Here is a 19,317-nt window from a genome sequence, read left to right on the forward strand (position 1 = left end):
TAGCTGCTTCTCTTACCAGGTATCAATTTTTTCGACGCCTCTTGCTTTAATTCTTGGCTGTTGACAATGTTCAGTACAATGGATTCTACAAAGCACGCTGAGATAGTTATGCTGTGTTGGTCACTCTGGACGTCACGTAATGATCTCATACGGAATCAGAAAACTTATTCGGCTCTTAAAATAGTAGCAGCAGCAAGGCAGTATCTTGCACAGTGGAAAGCGACCCAAAGCAGATCGTTTGTCACTCCTCTTCAACCTGTTCTTGAAGGAGATGGAGCTTGCACTTGGGTTAAGCCTCAACCAAATAAAGTCAAGGTATCAGTTGATGCAGTTGTTTTTGGGGAACGTCAGGGAGTGGGTTTTGGTATGGTGGCCAGAGATTGCAGTGGAGATCTTATCGAAGCTAAAGCAATTTTTTATCCGAACATGGTCACACCCCTTATGGCAGAGGCTATGGCGTTCAAGGAGGCCCTTAGCTGGATGGAGATTCGAGATTGGCATGACGCTACTGTGGAGACTGACTGTCTTGGTGTAGTGCAAGATATCAGAAGCCAAGTAGCTATGCGATCCTACTTTGGGTCGATTATTGAGGAGTGCCTACTCCGTAGGTTGAACAACGTCAGTTTGTTTTTTGTTAAACGATCTGCTGATATGGTAGCCCATCAGATAGCACGGGAATCATATTATTTGTCCGGTCGTATAATCGATAGGAGTTCTGTTCCTACTTCGATTCAACAATGTATTTCCATGGATTTGAGCACGTAATGAAATCTTAGCTTTTCGTCAAAAAAAAGAAAGTAAAAATCCAGTTTGATTTTTTTTAAGAGTATATTTTCATCCTAATGTTTTCTGTCTCTCACATATTCCTGCTGATGGGAAAAGAGTAAACTTTAGCCCGGTCTTTGTCCTTCATCTGTTTAACAAAATAATCAATTTTCTAAATTAATTTTAAAAATTTTATCCTATTTATGGTTAAAATTGATTAATATTCAACAAAATCATTCTGTATTATCTGGAACATTATATTTATCCTGGTAATGTTCGGATTTCTGGTTAAGAAGTAGAGTTTCAAATTACATACTCCCTCGTCCCCCTTACGTCGGAGAACGAAAGACTCCACATGCATAATATATAAAATATTTTAAACTTTTTTTTTCTTATGAACAAAAATTTGATATTTATATTTTTATATAAAAAAGAAACATTTAAAAAATAAGTCATTAAACTATATTTTGTATACGTTTTAAAATGTGGTCGAGCCGTGCAATGTAAAGAAATGAGAGCGACATGTAGTATAAATTAATTTTAGTTCTTAATAGAGGAGAGAAGTAAAACCAATTAATAATACAATATTTTAGGATTACAAACATATATTTTTTTTGAAGAGACTATTACAAACATATATAATCTCAAATAATTTCAGAAAAATCTACAAAGAAAATCTTGCTTTCAATTATAACTTGTAAAGTCCGAATTATAAAGAATCTTGTAATTCGAATTTGGTTCAAATAAGAATATCTATCAGCTTGTAAACTCTAAGTTATAGTAAGTTATAAGGAATTTGTGACTCCAAGTTCAATTCAAATAAGGATATTCAACTATTAATTTGTATACCTAAATAAAATTTGTACAATAATTTGCATGCAGAGCTTTTCGAATCATTGCAGGAATCGGAACAAGAAGTCTCTATATAAACACCACAAAGCCATCAGTTTCATTATAAATCTTTCTCGTTACATCTTCTTTTTCAGAGTTTTCAAGTGTTTGATCATGGTATATTACAATAGCCCACTGGTCTCAACTCACCCTCAAGATCATAGCTATAATAACATGATGTCTTCTCTGCAGAATCTTGATTTGGGCTGTGCAAGTTCTTCGAAATACTCCTGCTTTTCTCCGAGACCTCTGTGTTTTGATCAGAGCAATGCTGTTCATGGTACCTTTTCTTTCACATTGTTTTTATGTTATGCAGATGATTTTATGTTGTGTGTTTGCGTGATTTTTGATTTTTTTCGCGGTTTTTATGGGAACTGTTTTATTTAGTCCCTCTGGTAGCGGGGGTAAGGTCTGGGATGAACTAGGAAAAAGAACAGGATTTGTTTGATTAGTACTATTTATCTGATTTCATAGAATATTAAGGGGATTGATATGATCGAAAATACGGAACTAAATCATAAATTACTTTGTTTCTTGTTCTGCTATTTCCACTTGTTGTTTGATGTCTTTGATGTTATAGTACTCATGTATTATCTGTTAAGAAAACTAAGCAGTGTATTGTTGGATTACAGAAGCTCTTCATGGATATGTTCCCTGGTTGCCACAGCCAAGTAGTTTCGTCGACACCAATACTTTCTCAGATCAAGGACAAATGAGAACTGATCTTGGTGGATATCCTATGATGTACAATGAAGCAAATCAAGTTCCTGTAACTTCTGTGCAAAGTAATACCGTCCCTGCAGATGGTCCAAGCTACACGGGTGGTTCTACAATGAATCAGAATGGAGGCTCTGGTCAGGCGTTTACTCAACCAAGGAACGACAGTCAGAATGGAAATCATACTCAAGGCTTTACTGAAACGAACAATGTTCAGAATGGAGCCAATTTGCCAAATCCACAGGGTATTGCGTCAATGGCTATGAGGAATGAGGGCTGGATGGTTTTGCAGAATGCTGTCGTGGTGGAATTGGTGCAATGCATGCGTGTTATGAATGATATTCTACGTCGGGTTAGTCTACAGGTAGAGGCAAACGAGGCTGTTCCTAGGCATGATCAGCAAACTCCTAACAGGATCAGGAGCAGTTTTCAAGATCTGCCAGTTCCCACGAGTACTAAAACAATATTTGTAGGAGGTTTATCGTCCACAGTCACAGAGAATGACTTGATGGATTATTTTTATCAGTTTGGGACAATCACAAATGTTAAGGTAATGTATGATCACTTCACACAAAGGCCTAGAGGTTTTGGTTTCATCACATTTGACTCAGAGGAGGCAGTAGATGAGGTGCTACACTGGACATCTTTCCATGAACTCAATGGTAAAATGGCTAAGGTCAAGCGAGCTATTCCCAAGGACATATACCAGAATTCAATCAGGGGCCGGCTAGGAGCGCTAAACTATGGCCTGAGCACCGTGAGCAATCTCCTCCGTGCCTGCACTCAGGGGTATAATCCTGGGCAAGTTGGAGGTTCTGCTGCTGTTAGCGGCAGTGGATATCCTTGGATACCTTGAGCCAGCTGCTGGATTTTGTTAAACAGAGCACGATTACCACAAAAACAAGCTTACTAAGACATTTTCTTTTTTCTTCTGTTAAGAGGCAAAATTTCTTCTCTGTATTATGCACTTTAATTAATGATAATCTCCTTTCTCCTTGCAAGTTCCACCTAGTTCATATTTCTTATGCAATGGAAAAGATATAATGTTAACTACAGAAGCCGTTTGAATGAGCTTAAAATAAGTGCTTCTTTCTTAAAGCAAAGAAGTAAAGTAGAAGTTAAAAGCAAGTTCAGACTTATAAGTGATTAAAGTGTTTGAAAAAAGAGTAGAAGTCATGAAACAAAAGCTAGCATTTTCAGATTCTTATAAGTACTTCTTGACCTTTTTCATAAACGATATGAATAAGTGCTTCTAACTTATATACTCATAAGCCGGGCTTCTAAGCCGGCCAAACACCACCATAGTTTTGTTATTAATTAAACAAAAAATCATGTTAATTACGTAAAAGTCAACTAGACCCGAACTTGTCATTTGTTTGCTAGTAATTACTAATTAGTAATTCATAGATATAATTATGAAATGAAAATATATACAAGCACCGGTTATTTGCTAGTAATAAGTAACAGAGATTATTTCACAAGATGGAATTATATATATCAGCATATTAGCATATACGGGGACAGCTGAACAGTCGAAATTCAAGTAGCATGGGCATATTTAAATCATACTACCTCCCATTTTATATCAACGGGTTTGACTTTCATGGAGATTAAGAAAAAGATAATATATATAGTTGAAAAGTGGGTAAAGTGGTGGGACCTATCAATATTTAATAATAGATTTGAGATAGTGGAGAAAAGTAATGGGTGTAATAATGTTTATTTAATAGTAGGAGAGTATAAAATATAGAGTTAGTGGGTGTGATAGTGAAAAGTAGTGTTCAAAAATAGTAAGTATTCTAAGTTCATTCTTTTTGGGACGTCCCAAAAAGAAAATAAGGTCACATAAAATGGGACGGAGGGAGTAGCCTACTGCGAGACTCAAACATTTGAAATTTGGCAAATCTCTAAGAAGAACATGTTTGAGTTAAGGAAGTTTGAAAATCTTGGTGTCAGAAGTGTTGATAACCCTTGCATCCCCACCAATGCTTTCCAGCAATCTGCACTCGTATACCACTGACCATTTGAGTTGCTGGAGTGTTTGGAAGACGGAGCAGGGAAAAAGAGTAGTGAGTACACAGTTAGCGACTATCATTCCTTCTAAAGCAGGCATATGCAACTCATAGTTAACGCCATGGATAAAACTTCTGAGGTTTGGCAATTTGTCTAGATGATCTGATGAGAGTTTAGGGAGTGTGATAATCTTGTCACTGGTGTCAGAAGCTTCCATACCCCTTGTATCCGCAACAATGCCTTCCAACAATTCACAGCTATCCACAAATAATCCTTCGAGGAGTTTGAGTTTCCGCAAGACGGAACATGTAAAAAGAGTAGAGAGTCCACAATTAATAACTCCCACATGTACTACAGCAGGCACATGCAACTCATAATTAGCACCGCGGATAAAACTTTTGAGGTTTGGCAATTTCTCAAGTTTAACTGATGAAAGTTTGGGCAGCATGATAATCTTGTCTTTGGTGCCAGAAGCTTCAATACCCTTTGTATCCGCAACAATGCCTTCTAACACTCTGCAGCTATCCACGGACAATTCTTTGAGTTGTTTGAGTTTCTGCAAGACAGAGCATGTAAAAAGAGTAGACAGTCCACAATTAACAACTCTCATGTCTACTAAAGCAGGCATATGTAACTCATAATTAGCGCCATGGATAAAACTTTTGAGGTTTGGCAATTTATGAAGTTTAACCAGTGAGAGTTTAGGGAGTGTGATAATCTTGTCATTGGTGTCAGAAGGTTCACTATCCCTCGTATCTGCGACAATGCCTTCCACCAATTTGCAGTTACATACTACCAAGTCTTCGAGTTGATTGAGTTCCTGCAAGAAAGAGCATGTAAAGAGAGTAGAGACTCCACAATTATCAACTCCCACACGTACTAATGAGGGCATATGTAACTCACAATTAGTGCCATGGAAAAAACTTTTGAGGTTGGGCAACCCATCAAGAAGAACTGATTGTAGGTTGAAGAATGTAATTGTCTTCTTATCCATGCCGGAAACTTCATCACCCTTTGCATCCTCATCCTCCACAATTTCTTCCAACATACTACAGTTAGATATAACTAATCCCTGGAGTTGTTTTAGACTTTCAAGCACCGAAAAGGAGGAAAGTGTAGAGCACTCCAGTTCATCAACTATAAGAAACTTTAATTTGTGGAAGAAGCATTGAGATTTCAGCACATCCGACAAACAGTGTCTCAAATTTAAGCTCTCCAGATTATATAATGGAAGTTTCCATGCACTTGGAAGTTGTATTTTTTTATCACAGCTTAAAATTATGACTAGTAATTGGCAGAGGGAATCATCTCCGCCAAACTCTATCTCTTCCAAGTCAATATTCAGAGCTTCCAATTTAAGTTTCAGCAAGACTGGAAACTGAACCTACAAAACTCAATGCCATTGATCATGTCACCTTGACTGCTACAGCAATGTTTTGTTTTTCCTTCCGAACATCTATAACTTTAATTTCAATGATGTAGCTATCACATTGGTAGATATATACTACAATAATAATAGAAGATCATTATTTATATAAAATAAGAAATTTTGATCAAATAATTATATACTTTATACTTATATATGCTGTATGCAAGTAATAATCTAATGTTTAGATCAGAAAAAAATAATTCAAAAGGCTTCTTTTGTTAATGATATGTGTGTGTATATAAAGAATTCACAATTTTATAACCAAGTGACATTCACTTTTATTATTAGGCTAAACTTTTGACACTTCAAAGAAGAATAACTTAAATCAGGCACTGATGTTAAACATCTTGAGGAGTGTCTAAGAATTAGACACTCCTCAAGATATGTGTCCCCGTATCCTAATTTTTCAAAAATATCGAGTCCGACACTTAGATATGTGTCATATCCGACATGCCATACCCGAGTCTAAGTAACATAGTTGAAGCATATAAGCACTCTCTCGCCGCTTTAAAGGGTGTGGAATTTTGGGAAAGTCATTCTACTGATGAGATGCTCCCACCATTCATGCCCAAAAAGTTGAGAGGTGGACCGAAAAAACAAAGGAGAAGATAAGCATGGGAAGGTGGAAATAGGAGTAGAACTAGTCAGCCTAATGTTCGAAGGTATTCTGGTGGAAAGAAAAAGCATTGCAGCTTTTGTAAACAGCCTGGACATAGGTGCACAAAGTGCCCGAACAAGCCTTCAAATAATAATGCAGAAGGAAATGCAAATAATGATACAGAGGAAGAAGCAAATAATGTTGATCCTGAAACCCATCTTGCGGAAAAAAGTAGAGCAGATCAGGGAGTCCCAACAGCACCTTCAAAGAGACCAAAATTACAAGTGAGGAGAAAGGAAGTGACTATAGTCATTAAGGAACCAACCAATATCCACTCTAAGTTTAATGAAGGGGATGGTGGTTCTTATATTGGTAAAGGCAAAAAGAAATTAGAAGCTCAACCCAGACCAAAATTTAGAAGGCCATATCTGCATCTCCGGAGTTCACAACCTACACAGTCAACAAATACACCAACCTCAGCACAAGTTACAAAGAAAGGAACATGCAGTGGTTCTTATGAAGACAATATTCAGAAATTCTAGTTTTATTCTATATTTCGGTATTTTGCTATTTTAAACATGTATCTGGTCTTTTGGTGTTTGTCCTGGTGAAACCAGTTTATATTTATTTCGGCGGTACAGAATCTCTTTTTGAAACATGTATTTTGCTATTTAGCTATGCTGTTGAATAGTTTTATACTTTTATTTTGATGGTAATATGATTTTGCTGTTACTGTTTAGATAAATTATGTCACTTCATATTGCACTTGCATTAGAAATATAAAGTAGTTCATCAGCTTCTCTTTCTTTTGTTAGCTTTGCTTTTGTATCGATGAGCTTTTCCTTTAGTCAAACATTTTTCATGGTTCAATGCTGACATGGCTTAGTTATTCAACAGAACTAGTCATAGGCTATGACTAGGTCTGTTGAAGCTGTGACTCATAGTTTACATGTCAGTCTTTTCGGTCAAGCATTTTAAACTCATTTAACAGACAACAACCCACCAAAAGAATTTTGGTGACCCGCTTGAAACATCAGGGTGTAATAAGTGGTTCATTAGATAATTAATCTTGAGTAGAAAATAAATCCTAAAACGAAGTGGTACGACAGTCCCAATATTTCAATTGTATTGATCAATTTCAGTTTCTCTCCAGGTTCACTTTTTGTTGTAGCCACTAGCATATCACTCCCTTCTTGTTGCAGCAACTTGATTTCTTTTAAATACTTATCTTTAAACTACGTAAAATTCAAACGCAAATAGAAATTTGCCTTACCACTGCACAGTTTTTTCTTAAGACAAATTCGTACTTATTAATAAACATTTTAACTCATCATTATTGGCTGATGAAGTAAATCGATTTCCATACAAACTAGGAGTGAAGTGTGCTAATGATGAACAGGATTAACTGAGGTCAGCAGCACCTGTGAAGATCTTTTTAGGCCTGATCTTTTTGTTCAGCAGAACTTGTAACAACTAGGCCAAGTATATCGAAGGTTACTTTAAATAGTAATAGGTTTAGACGTGCCACAATCAATCAAATTAATTAAGATAGTGTATACCAAATTACCAAACCATAAACAGAGAATAAGTCTAACTTGAAAGTAGGCCTCTGTATTATTATGTTATGTTGTATTTGGTGGAGGATAGAATGAAATGAGTAAAAATGAAAGAAAATATGCGAGGTAATTATAATGATGAGATTTGAGAAAAAATTGTTTAGAGGAGAGAATGGAGGATTTTTTTTTCAAAATTGAGAGTATGATTTTAGTATAAGGGGTAGAGCTGAACAAAAGGACCGGCCCACTAGGCCCGGGACCGGTCCTTCAAAAGCCCGGACCGGGCTTTTCAAAAACCGGGCCGGGCCGGGCCAGATTTATTATGAAAAAATGAGGCCTACTTCGGCCTACCAGGCCGGGCCAGATTTAACTGGGCTTTTATCCGGGCTTTTTTTAGTTTTGATTTTAAATAATTATATTATCTTTTTTTATTGAGTTTTTCCATATCATTCTATTTAACTGAAATTTGAGTTGTATAAATGAATTGACGTGATATATATGTATACATATCTTGAATTGATTGAAATTAATTTAAATTTTGTATATAAATTTGTGTCAGTACATGTAGCATTAATTAATCTAGTTGATGTGGGGATATGTTTAATATTTATACATGGACTTGGATGTGTAAAAAACTCCGATTTATAGGTTAATCGGGCTTTTCATCCGGGCTTTTCGGGCTTTTATCCAGGCTTTAGACCGGTCTTTTATCAGGCCCGGTCTTTATCCAGGCCAGATTTTTTGCCGGGCCGGGCCGGGCCAGATTTTTGACAAAAAATCAAGGACTTGTAAGGACTTGCACGCCAGATAAAGACCGGGCCGGGCTTTTAGTAGACGGGCTTTATCCGGTCTTTTTACCGGGCCAGACCAGACGGTCTTTTTAGGCCCGGTCTTTTTGTTCAGCTCTAATAAGGGGTAAGGAATGGAGGAAGGAATGGAATTTTTGAACAATTTTATGTAATATAGTTCAAATTTCATTCCATTCCTTCCGCATTTATTCACCTCGATTAAACAAACACAATATTATAAGTTTTGTGCTTTTCGCAGTAGAACTACAAGAGCTGTATATCTCCAGTACTTGAGCGCAAATTAGAAAGGTAGATGACAATGTAGTCACCCTAATTATAAGTAGATAAGTGTGGTTACATTTTATAAAAATATATTGAAAATTTCGACCACCAAAACACGAAACAGATTATTGCTTCACACACGAACAGGCAGAATGACACATATTGCTCCACTTTATTTAACAGCTTGAAGGAGTTGCCAGCACCTTTGTTGCTAATATTAATAACATCATATAGGCATGGCTTCAATGAACATTGCTTCGACCGCTTCTTTAAGAGCATGAGGATTTGTGTATCCATCATCATACTTGTAGGTTACATCTATCATCCTCATCATGTTCAAAGGTCTCATGAGGACTTCCACGGACACCGGTGATGGCTTTAGTAACGCCTCGTTTGCATCCTTCCAAGCATTTTCAATCCTTCTATATAACTCAGCACAAGCTTCATCTTTTGTACCACCGTGCTCCTTAGTGTAGCAAAGGATCGATGTGGCCACGTGTTCTCTCTTCTTTTCATCCTAACAAAGGTAAATCATATCTAGGTAAGAGTAGATTACTGATATAAACTTATTAACACACTAGTACAAAAAGGGTCTACAGCGTCAGTCAAAACATATAGCGTTGGTCAAGTGGCCGGCCACTTGACCAACGCTATATTGTATTGTATTCTCAGGTTTTGTATTGTAATTGTATTTCCATACCTCATAATCCCTCATGTCATTATTAAGCCGGCCAACAGAGCATAAGGCTTGAACAATTTTGGGATAACTTTTTGCCCAATTACATGCCTCAACCGTGGCATCTTCTTTTTTTAGACCCATGAAAGTTGCAAAGCTTATCATGTAGAGACCGGTTGACAACTTTGCATTTGCCAGATATTCTTCAAACGGAGCCACATGCTTTTGGTTTAACCACTTCGCCTCTAGATAATAGGACCTTACTGTTACCTTGAACTGTTGCCATAAACGAAAAGTAATAAATTGCAAGCACACATGTACTAGAACTAAAGAAAAGAGATTTAATTGAATATTTTAGCTGAAGTTTTTGATTGTAGAGAAAGAAAGAGGACAGATGTTTATACAGATTCTTTTAGGTAGTTAACGGTGTACAACATTCCTTTCTTCGACATATCCTCCTCGAATTCTTCAAAAGTATCAAGCATCGTCTTGTAGCAGATCTGCATGTAATCAGGAAGCTGATCCATGCAGCTTCTATCAAACCTATGGTGCATATATATAGACAATTCAAAAGTCATCAACTTAAATTACATGATGAATTTCGAAGATTTACAACGACTTCATATCTGTTTTTAATGAAATCTGTACCTTTCCACAGCATCTGTGTAAACTCCAAGTTCATCAAAACGTGGCATATGCATCATAAGTGTCATCTGTAATTACCAGGATGGTAACCATTTTCGTAAATGTGATTCTGCCGACAGAGTAACAAGGTTCAAAAAATATGGATACAGCCCAGAAGTAATTCTCCACCATTCTATCCCTCACATAAGGAAGTTTTGAGGCCAGTTCCAAATCATCCCACAACCTAGACAAAAAATCCAACCAACATTATATATTATCAGGGCCGGTCAATAACATGTGCAAGAAGCCCTTAACACACACAGGACCTCAAAATTTGAGGGGCCCCAAAATTTTAAAACTCGTAATATTTGTATACTTATATAATTAACTTTATTTTTTATTATATGTTGATTATAAGCTTTTATTTATACATTTTTTTGATAGTTAGTCGATTGTCATTAATATTATCATTATATATAAACTGATATTATATATAATATAATTAAAAGATTGTAGTATGTTCTGCTCAAATTTCAGATTAGAGCTTGGAAAACAGAGATATATGCATAATTGCATATATATATTTATGTTAAAATTCTAACTTTGATCATTACCTTGTTAGTTCGCAAAGTTCTTGTTGATGAATTATCATCAATAGGTGAAAATCCAACTTAGCGAACCTTAAAAGTTTATCATTTTTTATTGGATCTTCTTCATATACTGATATATAGAACCGAGCTTCAAGTCTTGGGACTCCCCTGTGGAGAGACTGGGAAAAGGAATGACTTATCTGTTTCTGTACAAAAGAGTTTGAGGTAGATACCATGGCTTGCAAGTGACAAGTGGTAAAAGCGAGGGCCTCGTCGAGGACTTCTTCTCCATGACCCCTTAAGAAAGTGGCTTCATACAAACTGAGCATACCTAAGGGGTCCTTCGTAAGAGATTCACTGAATTTACCAGTTTCATCATCTTTGAATTTCTTAAAGACATCTGCGGATCACCAGGTTGAAGCCTGTTACTGGATATAATAACATGTTTCCTTTGTGGTACAAAAGTTAATGATTCAAACTTATGTACAAAAAAGAAATTTTAATATATTATGTACCCCTATTATTTTAAAAATGTATTGGAATACATATAAAAATCAACAAGACAGAAATTATGGGACGGATGAAGTACTATATGATTTTGGTAAATCCTCCTCTCATCTCAATATCCTCAATTATTAATTTGGTCCCTATGCACTGCATGCTCCAAAGATGCATGAGCTCTCATTGTCAATCTAAATATTGATGTGCTACTTAAAGAATTTTTTTTTTGACCATACTGGCAAATATTACTCCTATGTGATCTGTGATGAAACATAACATGCACGAAAAGTAAACTCACCAGGTGAGATGCCATAGCCATGTTGTCTTAAAATCCTGAAACGAAGTGCCTCCGTAAAGAGATCATCGCTTTCCTCCTCAGTTCTGAACAAAATATCCAGCTGTTGTTCAATCTGATCACTGAAGTGGTAGGACAGTCCCAATCTTTCGATTGTATTGATCAATTTCAGTTTCTCTCCAAGTTCACCTTTTGTTACAGCCACTAGCATGGCACTCACTTCTTGTTCCAGCAACTGGATTTCTTCTGAATACTTATCTTTAAACTGCATAAAATTCTAAAGCAAAAAGTAATTAGCCTTAACACTCCACACTTCTTAAGACAAATTCGTACTTATAACACTACAACAAAACAGGTTTTTTACGACCGATTTGTTACGATGAAAATGTTAGCGCACAAAATTTACGACGGAAAGCAATAATCCGACATAATTTTGGTCATTTGACGAAATCATTTCCTATCGTATTTAGCTTTTTCATGCGCTAGAATTCTGGTGCAAACAAATAAAATATAATAAAAATTTCCCGCGAACAAAACCGTCGTAAAGTAAACATACATTTTACCTGATCATGATTGGCTGATGAAGTAAAGATATTCCCATACAAACTAGGAGTGAAGTGAGCTAATGGACGAACAGGGTTAACTGAGCTCAGCAGCATTTGTGAAGAAGCCACTTGTCTGAACTCATCTACGAAGTGTTCCTTTTATAGCAACAACAGGTGCCTCAAATTTCTAAAATTGACTACTGCCACAGCTAGCCACCAGATAATTTACATATTATATGAACCCGTGCAATCGAAATATGCATCACGCCTTGAACACTCTTTGGCAGGCAGAATGATATTAGTTTAACACATATGTTATGAAATAAAACTAATCAAATAAAGATCAGAATTAATTAACACTTAAAAATAAAAGGTAAAGTTAGATTAAACTTAACTGGGTAAGTCTAATACTATCATACACTTCAGTGGCGATTTCCTTGTCATCTAATTACTTGAGACCAAAATACTTAAACACGGTAGTGAGCTATAGATCATAGGGTAAGACATTTCCTTTTTCTTGATACAATCAAATATACGTTTCAGAATTCATATAGAGATCGTGGATGGCGATTTCGCACTACAAGAAAACTGATTAAAAGCGACCAAGTAAAAGCCACCACGAATAAAAGCCACCATATTCGGTCGTTTTTAACATGAGTATAGAATTTAATTGTCTGAGTAATAAAAGCGACCGCTAACGGTGGCTTTTAATAGCGGTCGCTTTTAATTGGTAGCTTTTGTATGTGGTAGCTTTTATTTGGTCGTTTTTGTAATAAAAGTGACTGCTATTGGTGGCTTTTAACAGCGGTCGCTTTTATTTGGTAGTTTTTGTATGTGGTAGCTTTTATTATGGTCGCTTTTCAATGTTGGTGTAGAATTGGCGGGAAATTCAAAATAGGCCAAAATTTGCAGTGATATAAAGGATTGAATTTTTAACAAAAGCGACCAACAAAGCGGTAGCTTTTATATAAAAGCGACCGAGATCAATAAAAGCGACCCTCTTCAAAGCTACCAACTCTCTGCGGTAGCTTTTAGTTAAAAGCGACCGCACACGGTCGCTTTTAGATAAAAGTGACCAAATTTTGACGGTCGCTTTTAGCCTTTTTTCTTGTAGTGTCGAGTTGGATCGGGTTCGCGTTGGTTTTGTTATCCTGTCCAGTTTTTGAGTCAAACTGAACTCAAAATGAGTTTAAAATTTAAACCCTTATACAACTTGTTCTTAACCCGATCCACCGGAAAATGACACAAAGTGACCGTAAATTTAATTAAAATTTAATTATTTTTATTCTAGAATATTAAATTTTATTATTATAAATTAAAAAATATATATATATTTCATTTAATGAGATTATAAGAGAATAAATTTGCTTAAATATATGTCAAGTTTAAGTAATTTTTAATATAAATTTAAATATAATACATAATTAGAGTAAATTTCAAAGTTGTGGCCAAAGTTTACACCGAATTCAAAAAATTAGCTAGGTTTCCAAATTCTCAGAAAGATGGCTAAATTTTGTCTCCGCTTTTTAAAAGAGTGGCTCCCGTTAAAGTGCCGTTAAAACCTTAACGGTAAATGATATAACTTTGATTTTTTAAAGAATATCTAAGTCATATACTTGTGAAGTTATAGAACTACCCTTATTTCTTCTCTCCCTTCTCTCTTCCATCCTGTCTCTACTCTAACCCAACCCCCGCACCCCATCACCCATCTCCAACCAAAGCTTTTATCAACCTGCTGTTTCAAGCACCACCGAGACTCCCTCACGGCCCCGTTAACTCCCCTTCATCTTCAATCCCCTCAAGAAAACACAAACCCCAGAAACCAAAATTCAAGAGAACACAAACCCTATTCTTTAAAATGCAAACACCCTATATGCTCATCGAGAATTATAAACCCAAATGTCAATTCTTCCGATAATGTCGCACGTAATTGTTTAATTGCCGAATTTAGGTCCTTAAAGGAGCCAATTGACAGAGCCCATAGGGGTGGCCGGAGTTATAGTTGTGGCTGGGGTTTTTGCAGGGGTGGTAAATGGTCGGAGTTTCATCGAAGTTGGTGAGCTCGACCGAAACAGGCATCTCCACGGTGGTAGTAATAGAACATGGGGAAAGAAGACCAATGAGTGTGTTGGTGTTTGGTGGCAGGTGGCTGAATGTGATGGTGCCGCCTGTGCAGACAAGAAGGAAAGGGGGAGGGGCTAAGTAGGTTGGATGATCGTAAAATACGTTTTTACCCCTCTACGGTTACTCCCATTGATGATATTTAACGGGAGCCATTCTCTAAAAAACGGAGACAATATTTGGCCACCTTTTTGAGAATTTGAAAATATCGTCAATTTTTTGTCAATCGGTGTAAATTTTGATCACAACTCTAAAGTTTACTCTACATAATTATATAATATATAATGATACTTCGGGTTGGGTTCGGGTAATTGTTTTGTATAGTATATATATGTTTTGAGTTAAAATTTAAAACATATAATTTTGTTGACGGTATAATTTTATTAGTAGTATAATTGTTATATTATAATATCCTGACCCCGATATAAGATTGTGACTTTGCTTGTTAAAAAAGAGTATATATATATATATATAGAGTTTTTTCATGAATTAAATATTATGAATTTTGAAACTTAAAAAGAATAGTTTTGTTGCCGGTGTAATTCTAACAAAAGAATATTTATTACATTATAAAATCATGTCCACTATAGAATTCATTTTCATAGTATTATTATAATAAGAAATTCTATCAAATAAATAATTGTTAAATTACAAAAATATAACTAATGTAGAATTCTTTTTTATAGCATGGTAACCAAATTTTGATACTTTGATATTTGATACCTCTTATATTCCACTGAAAAGGGATTTCGTTTATTATCTAGAGTATTAAACAAATATACCCTTTTTTAATATATTAATTGTAATAATACTATCTTCTTCAAAAACTTGTAGATTTAATTACGTTAAATTTCTCAAAACCTGTCTGTGATTTGGAAATATACGGTTCTTGTTCTCTCGGTCTCTTCTCACTCTCTCCTTTGCTTTCTCTTTGTCTCTCTCTCTCTTCGCTCTGTCGCTTCATTGTCTCTCAGTCAGTGAGCTGAATTGGGCTTTATATTTTGGAGAAATCAAAGGTTGATTCATACTCGATTAAAGTTAATCATATGGGCATTTGTATATAACAGTGTGTCTCATTGATGGTTGTATGTATCTGTGGGGTTGATTGCTCGCGGTGATTTCTTTGTTTGCTGATGATGTGTTGATGTCAATGGATCGTCGAGGTTTGACGGAGTGGTGGCATCAAGGTAAGGAGATTGAGAAAGAAAAATTGACAGAGTGGCGGCATCAAGGCAAGGAGATTGAGAAAGAAAAAGAGAGAGAGTATAGAGAGAACAATGTGCTGTAACTCTTGGTTGGTATTGATTGGTTTGAGTTGATTTCTCATTGGTTTAAGTTAATATTTTTGTTGCTTTTGTGAATTGTGATATTATTACTGACCCCACATTGTATGGCCATTCAGCGGACATTTGCAGTTAGTTACAACTTATTATGTAATTAAAGGGAATTTAAATAGTTTTTATTAAGAGTACATTTATGAATGCAAAATCTTGTAGTTGCAGATTTAGTTGCATATGCAAATTAGTATTTTTGTCAAAAAAATTTGAAAATTTGTATTTTGTGCAATTTTCCTTGAAAAATGATAGTATTTACGCAAAAAACTTCCAATAATTGGGTATATATAAAAAAAATCTTATCAGTAAAGGGTGTAGATTTCAATATTAGTGAACACATAAAAATAGTTGAAGTACAAATATAAATTTTAAAAGAACAATATAATTTCAAAATATTATATTGAACCGCTTTGTGAAATGTAGTATTGCAAATGATTTTTTGAACACTTTTTTCTATTATTTCGACACTCAGTCCATACTTGATATATGTATCAATTAAAATATAGCAAGTCAACATAATGATTATTTGTAGCACTAATTTGTTTAGATATTCTTCGGTTATCATCGAATTATCCTTCGTCAATATTTTCTGATGAGTAAATTGAAACACCAACATGCCTCACCTTATTTCCACGTATTGTGCTTCAAGATAAATGTTACTGATCATTTAACTTTTATTGACTCTAATATATTTTACTCCAAGACAAGCGGTAAGCTAATACAACATAAATAATAATATCAAATAATATTAAATTCCTGATATAATGATGTTATAAACTAAATAGCATTTCAAATTAATTATATACCGGCTGGTGATCGGTGAATATAAAATAATAATACATACCCGTTACTTGATAAGCTCGATTTTTTCATGATATTAGCATGTCATGCACCTGTCCATACGATCAAGTCGGGACTGAATCGTAGCAGATATAATGAAGTTCGAGTTTTTGACGAATTCTCAAAGGGGTTAGTACACGGGAATTTCTTGAAAATATCCCCGGGTAGTTTCTTTTGATATTTTCACATAAATGGGTCCCTCTGGATATATGAATTTCGTCACGACCATATCTGAGGCAGTCGGGACTGAATCGTAGCAGATATAATGAAGTTCGAGTTTTTGACGAATTCTCAAAGGGGTTAGTACACGGGAATTTCTTGAAAATATCCCCGGGCAGTTTCTTTTGATATTTCCATATAAATGGGTCCCTATGGATATATGAATTTGGTCACGACCATATTTAGGGCAGTCGGAACTGAATAGGAGCAGATATAATGAAGTTCGAGATTTTGACGAATTCTCAAAGGGGTTAGTACACGGGAATTTCTTGAAAATATCCCCGGGCAGTTTCTTTTGATATTTCCATATAAATGGGTCCCTATGGATATATGAATTTGGTCACGACCATATTTGGGGCAGTTGGGACTGAATGGTAGCAGATATAATGAAGTTCGAGTTTGACGAATTCTCAAAGGGGTTCGTACACGGGAATTTCTTGAAAATATCCCCGGGCAGTTTCTTTTGATATTTTCACATAAATAAGTCCCTATGGATATATGAATTTGGTCACGACCATATTTGAGAAAGTCGGGACTGAATCGTAGCAGATATAATGAAGTTCGAGTTTTTGACGAATTCTCAAAGGGGTTAGTACACGGGAATTTTATGAAAATATCCCCGGGCAGTTTCTTTTGATATTTCTACATAAACGGGTCCCTCTGGATATATGAATTTCGTCACGACCATATTTGAGGCAGTCGGGACGGAATCGTAGCAGATATAATGAAGTTCGAGTTTTTGACGAATTCTCAAAGGGGTTTGTACACGGGAATTTCTTGAAAATATCCCCGGGCAGTTTCTTTTGATATTTTCACATAAATGGGTCCTTATGGATATATGAATTTGGTCACGACCATATTTGAGGCAGTCGGGACTGAATCGTAGCAGATATAATGAAGTTCGAGTTTTTGACGAATTCTCAAAGGGGTTAGTACACGGGAATTTCTTGAAAATATCCCCGGGCAGTTTCTTTTGATATTTCCATATAAATGGGTCCCTATGGATATATGAATTTGGTAACGACCATATTTGGGGCAGTTGGGACTGAATGGTAGCAGATATAATGAAGTTCGAGTTTTTGACGAATTCTCAAAGGGGTTAGTACACGGGAATTGCTTGAAAATATCCCCGGGCAGTTTCTTTTGATATTTTCACATAAATAAGTCCCTATGGATATATGAATTTGGTCACGACCATATTTGAGAAAGTCGGGACTGAATCGTAGCAAATATAATGAAGTTCGTGTTTTTGACGAATTCTCAAAGGGGTTAGTACACGGGAATTTCTTGAAAATACCCCGGGTAGTTTCTTTTGATATTTCCACGTAAATGGGTCCCTCTGGATATATGAATTTCGTCACGACCATATTTGAGGCAGTCAGGACTGAATCGTAGCAGATATAATGAACTTCGAGTTTTTGACGAATTCTCAAAGGGGTTAGTACACGGGAATTTCTTGAAAATATCCCCGGGCAGTTTCTTTAGATATTTTCACATAAATGGGTCCCTATGGATATATGAATTTGGTCACGGCCATATTTGGGGTAGTCAGGACTGAATCGAAGCAGATATAATGAAGTTCAAGTTTTTGACGAATTCTCAAAGGGGTTAGTACACAGGAGTTTCATGAAAATTTCACCAGGAATTTTCTTTTGATATTTTCACATAAATGGGTCCCTATGGATATATGAATTTCGTCACGACCATATTTGGGGCAGTCGGGACTGAATCGTAGCAGATATAATGAAGTTCGAGTTTTTGACGAATTCTCAAAGGGGTTAGTACACGGGATTTTCTTGAAAATATCCCCGGGCAATTTCTTTTGATATTTTCACATAAATGGGTCCCTATGGATATATGAATTTGGTCACGACCATATTTGAGAAAGTCGGGACTGAATCGTAGCAGATATAATGAAGTTCGAGTTTTTGACGAATTCTCAAAGGGGTTAGTACACGGGAATTTCTTGAAAATATCCCCGGGTAGTTTCTTTTGATATTTCCACATAAATGGGTCCCTCTGGATATATGAATTTCGTCACGACCATATTTGAGGCAGTCGGGACTGAATCGTAGCAGATATAATGAAGTTCGAGTTTTTGACGAATTCTCAAAGGGGTTAGTACACGGGAATTTCTTGAAAATATCCCCGGGCAGTTTCTTTAGATATTTTCACATAAATGGGTCCCTATGGATATATGAATTTGGTCACGGCCATATTTGGGGCAGTCAGGACTGAATCGGAGCAGATATAATGAAGTTCAAGTTTTTGACGAATTCTCAAAGGGGTTAGTACACAGGAGTTTCATGAAAATTTCACCAGGAAGTTTCTTTTGATATTTTTACATAAATGGATCCCTATGGATATATGAATTTGGTCACGACCATATTTGGGGCAGTCGGGACTGAATCGTAGCAGATATAATGAAGTTCGGGTTTTTGACGAATTCTCAAAGGGGTTGGTACACGGGATTTTCTTTAAAATAGAAATTTGCCTTACCACTCCACAGTTTTTTCTTAAGACAAATTCGTAC

The 19,317-nt window shown here is 35.9% G+C and overlaps 2 protein-coding genes across 2 annotated transcripts; one reads left to right on the plus strand and one right to left on the minus strand.

Moving 5' to 3' along the window:
• Nucleotides 1-78: 78 nt before the first annotated feature.
• Nucleotides 79-3,272, plus strand: LOC135150361 (uncharacterized). Its single transcript, XM_064086626.1, has 3 exons — nt 79-654; nt 1,849-1,936; nt 2,289-3,272. Exons 1-3 carry the CDS (start codon nt 79-81, stop codon nt 3,227-3,229), a joined length of 1,605 nt encoding a protein of 534 aa, XP_063942696.1. The 3' UTR covers nt 3,230-3,272.
• Nucleotides 3,273-9,047: 5,775 nt separating this feature from the next.
• Nucleotides 9,048-12,395, minus strand: LOC108207065 (hedycaryol synthase-like). The gene is given in 8 exon segments (XM_064086254.1): nt 9,048-9,556; nt 9,740-9,991; nt 10,120-10,258; nt 10,364-10,401; nt 10,403-10,583; nt 10,954-11,329; nt 11,729-12,002; nt 12,289-12,395. Coding segments are annotated over 8 exon segments (1,647 nt in total). The 5' UTR covers nt 12,385-12,395; the 3' UTR covers nt 9,048-9,265.
• Nucleotides 12,396-19,317: the final 6,922 nt, after the last annotated feature.

Source organism: Daucus carota, chromosome 2 (assembly GCF_001625215.2).
Source record: "Daucus carota subsp. sativus chromosome 2, DH1 v3.0, whole genome shotgun sequence".
NCBI lineage: Eukaryota > Viridiplantae > Streptophyta > Magnoliopsida > Apiales > Apiaceae > Daucus > Daucus carota.

Excerpts from the sequence above, each read along its gene's own strand:
- LOC135150361 (XM_064086626.1), top strand. The coding sequence starts at position 79 with ATGGATTCTACAAAGCACGCTGAGATAGTTATGCTGTGTTGGTCACTC. Across the intron at positions 655-1,848 it reads TTAAACGATCTGCTGATATG|AATCTTGATTTGGGCTGTGC; the intron begins GTAGCCCATCAG and ends TCTTCTCTGCAG. Across the intron at positions 1,937-2,288 it reads TCAGAGCAATGCTGTTCATG|AAGCTCTTCATGGATATGTT; the intron begins GTACCTTTTCTT and ends GTTGGATTACAG.